General features: G+C 47.6%; 1 protein-coding gene across 1 annotated transcript in view; it reads left to right on the forward strand.

Moving 5' to 3' along the window:
- Positions 1–9223, forward strand: part of LOC114026293 (zinc finger protein 2-like) — a 13771-nt gene continuing 4548 nt past the window's right edge. Inside the window, exons 1-2 of the mRNA XM_027839964.1 lie at positions 1–228; positions 3366–3443. Coding sequence (XP_027695765.1) covers positions 1–228; positions 3366–3443 — 306 coding nt within the window. The remainder of the gene's footprint in view (positions 229–3365; positions 3444–9223) is intronic.

Consider the following 9223-nt stretch of genomic DNA (forward strand, 5'->3'; position numbering starts at 1 on the left):
ATGGCCTTGCGCACCTTCAGCTCTAGCTCCGTGGCGAAGCGGACTACACTACCCAGAGTGCCCCGGGGGCGGGGCTGGAGCCGGTGCTTACTGAGCAGGCGCGTTCGGGAGGGCCGCCGCGGAGGCCTCGGCGAAAGAGTCTGCGCGTCTGGAGTCGTGGCCTGGAGCGCTTTGGGTCTCCCTCTACATCGCTCTAGTTCCAGACGTATTCGTTGCTCGGGCCCGGAGGTGAGTCCTGCCCCTCTCCCTCTTCCCTCTGCCCAGCCTTTATGTGGAGGAGCCCCTGCTAGCCCCGAGGCCGGCGGGAGCTGAACCCTGAATGGGATGGAGGGGGCGGCTCGCGCTCGTTTTCAACGTCTCCATGGCAACCATCCCAGCTCTCTGAGACGTCACTCCTCAGCCCCGGCGCGAAGGAGAATGCGCATGCGCGGCTCTGGAGCTCCGTGGGATGCTCTGAGTTCAGCAGTGCCCCCTCACCCTTTACTGATGGCCGAAGGGAGGCCCCGAAGTGGGGAGGGGGCGCGGGAAGGGACGTGCCGCCTCCGAGTTCTTTTATAGCGCTTAAAGGCTGGCAAAGCGCTTCTTGCTGTCTGCCAGCCATAGCTCCCTTTTTACAGAGGAGGAAACTGAGGCTTGCTGAGCAGTGCCACGTCCAGTCAGTGAGCATTTATTAAGCACCTGGGATGTGCCGGGGAACAGAAATCACACCCTGCCCTTGAGGGGCAAATAGCCTATAAAGGGCCAGCCAAGAGAAGGTGGCACAGCCCAGAGACAGAAGGACACAGGTCTGGGGGACCTCCCCGTGGGAGAGGGCAGCTGCTGGTCCAGCTGGTTTGGGACCTCGGGGTCAGAAGAGATGAGGCTTATTCTTCCAGTTGTCCCTGCTCGGCTCATCAGTTACTCCGTCAGTGCTTGGTGAATTGAAACCCAGCTAGCCAGGATCATGGACTGAAAGGGGACTTGGAAAACCCCACCTTTTACAGATGGGGAAACTGAGGCCTGATATGGCACAGGCCCAGACCTGGACTGGTCCTCGGATAGCATGCACGCGTTGTGTCTCTGCACAAAGGTCAGAGAGGAACATGGTCGGGCACAGCAGACCCCACAAAGCCACGCTTGAGAGAGGTCTGAGAGCATTGGGCTGACCTCAAGGAGAGGAAGAGTCTTGTCTGTGGGCATTTATCCGGAGCTGTTCTGAAAGGCGCTTTAATGGCATCTGGGGCTACCACAGAAGGGATGTGACAGGCCCAGGCAGACCTCCTTTGGGCTCTGAACTGGCTTCAGTTCTGGGCATCCCTGTTTAAGAATGTGGAGAAGGTGGAGAAGGTCAGAGGAGGGCAATCTCGAGCTGATGACAAAGGAGATTCCGGTTCTCCTGGACCAGAAGTGTGTGAAGGCCCTTCTCTGCTTGGCCCACATCAGTACGCTAGACAGGATGATGGAGTGCTTTGTGCAGCCCATTGGGCTGGGCCATATGCGCATGGAGGGCAGACGTTGTCATCGGCCTGGAAAGGTCGGGAAGGGCTTTAAAGGCCAGTCCAAGTGCCCCTTGAATCCCAGCAGCCCCAGAGCCGTTTGAGTAGCTGGTATGGTCAGATTTGGGCAGCAGCCGTGGGGAGCGTGGTTGAGGGTCCCCACGGACTCCTTCCCTCCTGTGTGTCCAGGCACCTGGCACATCTTGCTCTTTCTCTCTCCACATCATCTCTCACGTCCAGCCCTCTCCCTCCTCCCATTGGCACCTCTCCAGGCGCTCGTCACTTCTCAGGGCCTCCTTCCTGCCTCAAAGCGGCAAACAGATTGTCCTCAGCTGCTGGTAGGGACATGTGGTAATGGGACCAGTAAACCCGAGGGCCTCTCAGTTTTCTCCAGATCCAGGGCTTTGTAATCCGAATTTAGGAACGTGCTTTTTAAAAGTTTTGATGACTGTATCTCAGTGTCTCAGGTTTCTTTTTTCATCTTATTATGGCAAAATGAGTAAGGTCTTAATACTTGAAGTCAGGAGGATCTGAATTCAAATCTAGCCTCGGATAACTACTTAGCTAGCTGTGTGACCCTGGCCAAGTACTTAACCTCAGTTTGCCTCAGTTCCCTCGTCCGTAAAATGCGGATAATAACAGCACCTGCCTCTCAGGGTTGCTGTGAGGATCAAATGAGATAATATTTGTAAAATGCTAGTTATGGTGATTATATGATGCATTTAAAAAACATTATTCTGAGGAAGGCTCCATAAGTTTCAGCAGACCCCAAAGTAGTCTATTATCCTACAGATATTAAGAACCCCTGCTCTCCGATTAAAGGTCAACTCCTGTTTGGTTTCTAAAGTCCTTCACAACCTAGCCCCTGTCTTTGCAGCCTTGTTCTACAGCACTGTCTACAGTCTGGCCAAGCAGGGCTTCTCTTTATTTCTCAGACATTTCGTGGACTCCCTCCTGCCTGGAAGGCCCTGCCCTCGTCCCTGCTCACGAAATCCCTCCCTTCCTCCCAGACACCACTCATGCACCACCTTGGATCCAAGCTTTTTCTGTTCCCAAGCCCTCCCCCCTAACTGCTAGTGCCTTCCATCCCCAACCACTTTTGTTGTTTAGCTACGTTGTCTTTATTTTATGAAATTCTTTCTGCAATATGCTCATTTTTTAACAAGTTGTATCGATACTCTTTTTACATCAGCATAGTTTCCTCCCCACCGCCTCTCCCTCTTCGCCATCCTGCCTAACAAATAATAGTGTTTAAAAGGCACAGAACCGATCAGTGCACTGCAAAAGGCTGGGCCCCTCCTTTGCGCAGGAGGTGGGGTGGGCACTGGTCTTCTGGCGGTCCTCTCCTTTGGGGCCGCGACGCTTTCTCGTATCCAGGCTGTCTCTGCTGACTCTGCTCCACACCAGATCCTGAAAACCTTCCCTTCCCTTGTGTTCTTCAGTCATCATTCCCTCACAGTTCAGGCTCGTGCCTCTGTAGGTACGTGCACACATGCTGTGTGTGTGCACGCAGTACGTGTTGTCTCTGCCCATAGAATGCTAAACTTGAGCAGGGATTGTTTATTTTTGTCTTTGTATCACCATCACTGACGCAGTGCCTGGTATACTGTAGGCACTTAATAAGTGCTTAGAGATCATGATGAAATGCCAGCTCAGGATGTCATCAGGGCCCACGTGGGTATGTGCAGAGCCTGTTTGCTTAGATCCCATAGAACACAGTTCTGTTTCCTTGCCGTGGTTCCTAAAGCTCCGTCCCCCGGAGCCCAGTGTTATCTAAGCACCGGTCCGGGTGCTGCTCTAGCGTCTTCAGTCTTCTGGGGGCAGGGGCACTCTCATTGCCTGGGAGGTCTGAGGCTGCTGCTCTTTCATACCCCCTTTCTTCTTTCCTAGCTGGGCCTTCCTGAGATTTTTGTCTTTCCGTCAGAAGAGCTGGATATGGCCACCACTGGCCTCCCTACCAAGTCCCAGGTGAGTCAGAGTTTCCTCTTTTCCTGAAATGCCATCTCTGTTCCCTGACTTGGGGAGTAACAGCGTCTTCTGGTATTTTCTTTATCTTCTTAATAGCTTTTTCCATTGCCAGGGGAAATGTCCTTTAGGCATGTTCTTTGGGCAGACACCACTGAGCCTTGACTTGAAAGCATTTACCCTTCTTGAGATTCTACACAGGAACTCTGACCTGGATGGGGAGGTATTAGCCAGAATCCCATTGTCTGGGAAATGGAGTTCTTAGCTAGTGGCCCCATATTCCTCTTCTGAAACCTCACCCTTCCTGGACATTTCTTGCTCATCTGGCTATAGCATCTCTCTCCACAGAGCTTTATACATGTAGACATCCAGATGCAATCAGCATCAGGTCATTGATCTTTACTGTAGAAGGAGGCACTTTGCAGATACAAAAATCCTAAGTAGCAAGTGCATCATTCATTGTACGCGTGTGATGGAAGGGGGTTAGACCAGGCATTAGACAGTATTGATGGTAGAGCCGTATGCCCAGTAGATATCTTGGGGCAAGCACGGCTTGAGGCCACCGATGCAGCCAGTGAGAAAAATCAGGCTCAAATCAGATGTTGAAATAGTAAGAGATAAGGTGAGAGACATAGGGAGGGTCCAGAATTTGGTGGACTTGAAAACACCGGCCCATGAGCCTTTGGATGCTGCTTAGATAGAGGGCTTCTGTTGGGCCTTTTGCCTCGTGGGGCCAAACTTGACAAGTTAATAAATTATACATCTATGAAAACTTTTTCCCTGTTAGCATCATTATTATAAGCAGACATTTTATTTTACAAAATGGTGGGTCTGAAATTTGAATGTTATCTTACAGTAGCTTGAAAAGTTGGGCTAATCTGTTTGCGCCAGTCAGGTGATTGTAAAGTAGCCTAGCTCAGTTTGTAAAGCACGTTTTCAAAACTCTAGAGCACGTGTCAGTAGGTGGATGCTGCTCTGTCATCCCAATTCATCTTGGTGACAGCCTGCAAGAAGGGGGAGGGGTGGAGGACATAATCATCATCTTCCACCTATTTCATGCTCTGTCACAAGGCATGGACATTAGACTTGTTATGTCTGTTCCCAGAAAGCAGAGCTAGGACCAGAGGAGAGAAGTAACAGGGAGGGCCGTTTCCATTCTCCAGGCACACTTTCTGAGAACTCGAACTCTGCAGAAAAGCAGTGAATCGCCCTCAGAGGCACTGGAGGGGGCTTCCTTCAGGGAAGCTGCCTCTTTTCCATCTTATTCCAGAAGGTTATTTCCTAATGCCTAGCACAGTGACTGGTATACTAGAGGTGCTTAATGTTTGCTGGTGATGATTTATTCCTGCGTCGTCACCCTTCATTTCAACATGTATGTCCATGACATGTTTGCATTTTCACGCAGCATAACAGAATAGACAAAGAGCCCCTGAGTCAGGAAGACTCGAGTTCAAGACCTGCCCCGGAAGGTTCCTGGCTTCTTGTGTCTATGTGCAAGTCACTTGGCTACTCCCTGAGACTGTCCATTCCAGAGCAGGGGCCTCACCTGAATTAGGAGAGGGAGTTGAGGGCAGGGGAGGGCTTATAGCAATGACATAACTGGTCCTGATCCTCCCCACCCCCAAATTAGGGTGATCGTTCCTTGAAGACATTTTTCCCTAGATGCTTCCTAGTGATATAAAGGGTGAGTCTTTACCTTCATAAATAAGCTGTCTCCCAATTCCCCCTGGAGAATGGGATGACTTCTGGCATGGTTTCTTGTAGAAAGCTAACTCTGTTCTTGACATGTGATGCTTATTAACATCCATTGCAAAGGGCTGCTCCCGAGCTTTGGAAGAGCTTGTGCCCCCCACTGACTGTGCCAGTGGTCAGTGATTGACGAGGAAAGCTTGGGAGTTGGGGGGGGGGCAGCGCAAATAATGAATTCAGTTTTGTTAGAAGGGAAAGTGGCACATGGCTGTGGAAAGCCTTTCTGGACTCATGGCAGGTGGATTTGTATGAGTAAAGCCCGGTGGGCGTGGAAGGGCTGGACATGGGGCTTTGGGGCCTGAGCAAACCATAGTCTTCTCCTGTTCAGGGGTTTGAGGAAAGGTTTGGTCAATCTTTAAATCAAAATTCAGGAGTCATTTTGCTCAGTGGCATTGATAGATGAATGAATGGATTTGAAACCAAGAGACCTAGGTCCTAGGCCCCCCCTACGACCTTTCCTCCTCTCTGTCACTAAGAGCAGGGACATGGGGACCCCCAAGGACCCTTCAACTCCCAAATGAGTTGGTAGTTTTCAGGAATTGAATTAACCAAACATTTAGCTTTAGGATTGTGGGTACATTTACTTCTCTGTCTCGGTTTCTATGAATGATCTCATCAAGATGTTGAGGAAATCACTTTGCAAATTAAAGCCCTTATCTGTGTAAATGTGAACCAGGCATGCTACTTGATGTGAATGAACACGGACACTGGCTCTTGACCAGACAACAGACTGAGCATTGAGCGTTTCTGACTATAGAACTAGAATCACAGAATCACAGAAAGGAACTGAACCCACTCCCTCATTTTGTAAGTAAGGAAATAAAGCCCAGAAAGGGCTCATGACTTGGGTCCCACATTCCCAAGTAGCATAGCCTGGGTTCCTCACATTCTCTCTGCTACAGCCGAGACAGGGAAGATGCAGGCGGCTAGCTGGACCCTCGGTCAGAACAACCAGGGACCGAGCATCCAGCCGTTAGTTTCTGACAGACCAGAGAGACAGCTGAGCATCCCGATCATCAAGCTCTGGCAAAGCCTGTAACTTTTTGTTACTCGAATCCACACAAGTGAGAGGAAAAATCAAGGATTTGGGGGTCGTTTGTTTTTTTAAGAAGCAGGAAAATTTGGGTAAATTGAATAGCGATTTTTGGCAGTTGTAGTTTAATGAAATAGGTACCAGATTTTTTCCAGGTGTATTATATTCCAAATTGCGCTATCTTATATTATAGAAGTGTGGCTTTTACCAATTGATCTGCTTATTAATAAAGAATTTATAAAAGAGCTGCTCTTTCTTACTCTACGCTGAGCCTCTGGTTGGCCCAGGCCCTCGATAACCGAGCACCACGGAGAGGCAGCTGGTGGCATTGCAGGATGAGGTCTGAGGGAAGTAACACAGCAGGCTAGATAGAGAAACTGCCCCTTCCATGTCCATGGGGATGCCTGTGAGTCCCACTTAGATAGTGCTTTCTTCACAACCACCACAAGGCAGGTCACGAGAGGGCCATTGTCTTTATTTGAAGATGAGGAAACTGAGGTTCACGAGAGGTTAATGGATTTGCCCGTGGTAAGTGGCAGACACTTGACTCAGGATCCCTTGACTTTGTGTCCACCCAGTGCAGACAATTCGGCAATCAACAGGCATTTACAAAATGCTTCCTATGTGCCAGGTGCTATGTTGGCCACAGGGAGTGAAACCATCCCTACGTATATAGAGCTTATTGTGTCCTAATGAGGAAACAGTAAGCATGTATGTACATGCACAAACATATGTGTGTATGCACACAAAATCAGTGTAAAATGATAAGTACCAGTAAATAAAAGCTAGTTAACATAAAGTCGATAGGGAGGGCGGGCACTAGCAGTTGGTGGGATCAGGAAAGACTTTCAGGTTGTGTATTGAAGAGCAGGGTGCTGTGAGGAGGGAGCATATCCCAGGCGTGAAGGACAGCCAGTATGGAGGCCAGGAGACAGGGGAAGGACCATGTAGGAGGAACAAAAAGAAAACCAGCCCAGCTGGATTGCAGAATATGGAGGCAGAGGAGTAATGTACGGTGAACCTAGAAGTAAAGGTCGGAACCCGGCTGTGGAGAGCTTTAAAAGCCAAATAGAGGAGTTTGTCTTTGGTCCTAGAGGCAAAGCGACCCTCGGGTCCCTTAGTTGAGTAGTAACAGTAGGGTAGGTACTTGGGAGGGATAAAGTAGACTTGAATAGTGAGTGTGTTTGAGGAATTGGGAGCTTAGGGGAGACATTGATCCATGTGCTAGATTCCTTGAGAAATAAAGGAAAATAACCTGGTTGCCGTGGAAAACCACTGCCATGATTTGATTCCAGAGGAGAGGTTGCTGAGTGATAATAGCAAAGGCGAAGTCTGGAGATAGCAATGGGCAGCATTCCCCCCATGGGACTAATATGGTGGGATGGGGCATGGGGGTGGGAAGTAAAGATGTAGCCAGTGGTGGAAAGGATGGACAGAGATGCAGTTTAAATGAAGGAAGCCAGGTCTCACAACGACGCATAGATAAAAGTAGTGTGAGAACAGTCCAGAATGAAAGGCATTTTATTCATTGTAGAACAGGAATTCCAGAGGGCACAGTGGGAGGGAGTGGGCAGAGTTAGGGTGGTACGTGGACTGAGTAGAGTTGAAAATGATGGAAAAAAGAGAATTGGATGTGCGTGTTAGATATAATTTGGTCTTTCTATTAAATATACCACATTGCCTCTATATTTCCTAAGGACTTTATATAGTCTCGTTTGAATTTCTTAAAACAAACCTGTGGGTTAAATAATGTGTAAATATTATCCTGATTTTATAAATGAGGAAATTGATACCCCTTGTACAGACTGGAATATAATTTAAAGGGAATTTTTAAAAATATATTTAAATTGGTTTCATTATAAGCTGTGATGATCTACTATTAAGAGGCTTTAGAACAAAAAAGAACCTTGGGAACTTTGTTGCTTCCTTCCTATGTATCACATGTGGTATACCTCTTCATGAATAGTGATGCCTATTAGTAGTATAGGTCTGGTGATTAGGTTTCTTCAGAGATATTTAACAAAAATAACAGATTGATTAGAAAATCAACTTGGGCCATAATACCTTAGAAAAATAAACCTTTTTTAATAGAGATATAGAAATTAATCAACCTCCTAATTATTGTTGAGAAATACCTAGATAAGGCAAGGTTTCAGAAGGAACAGAAAAACTTCTCACAATAGAGTTTATTTCCTATTCAATCTGATACATCAAGAGTGGTGTAGTTGTACTCCCTGACATACTGATCTGACCTTAGTTTCTTCAAATAAACACTGCCTGACCCACAGAGTTCAGGCTCTTCCATTCTGATTGCTGATTGCCATTACCGCACCCCCCAGTGCACCCCCCCCACGATCCATTATGTCCTCTTCCACCCATTTCCCCCAAATGGAAGAGAATGTCCTTGCCTTACTGCTCCAGTGATCAGTCTCTGAGACCTAGGAACACTTAGACTCCCTTCTTACACTTCGATTCTTTCTTACACTAATACTTTGATTCCTATCAAACACAATAGATGTTTTATTACACTAGCATGTATATGAAAGAACATTTACAATAACATAGCTACTTACAGTAAGAAGAATAGCTAACATTCTAGCATGTTTTAAGATTTACAAAGGCTTTACATGGATTATCTCATGTGATCCAACACCCTTAACTCTCTGGAGTATCTATAAACTCAGAATATAACCAAAAAATACTCCCAACTATCAGCATGCACAGAAAAGATCCAAGGGAAACCTAGGAGTAAAGGACGAACAAAACTTATAATATGATTCATCAGTTTACCAACCAGAGGAAAAGTGTTTTCTGTTGGCTTTATATATTTATGAACACAGCCCAGGGTTAAAAACCTTGGTCTATTAGATAAGCAGGAGAAAAAGAAGCTGGAAGAGCAGACGGGGAGGTAGTAATGGTCAGCAGGCAAGCGGAGCTGGGTCAGTGGAAAATAGATATGGTGAGAGCGTGGGCGAGAGAAAAATACAGCTGGCCAGTAGAG

This window comes from Vombatus ursinus, unplaced genomic scaffold, assembly GCF_900497805.2.
Source record: "Vombatus ursinus unplaced genomic scaffold, bare-nosed wombat genome assembly UNPS02014837.1, whole genome shotgun sequence".
NCBI classification, from domain to species: Eukaryota; Metazoa; Chordata; class Mammalia; order Diprotodontia; family Vombatidae; genus Vombatus; species Vombatus ursinus.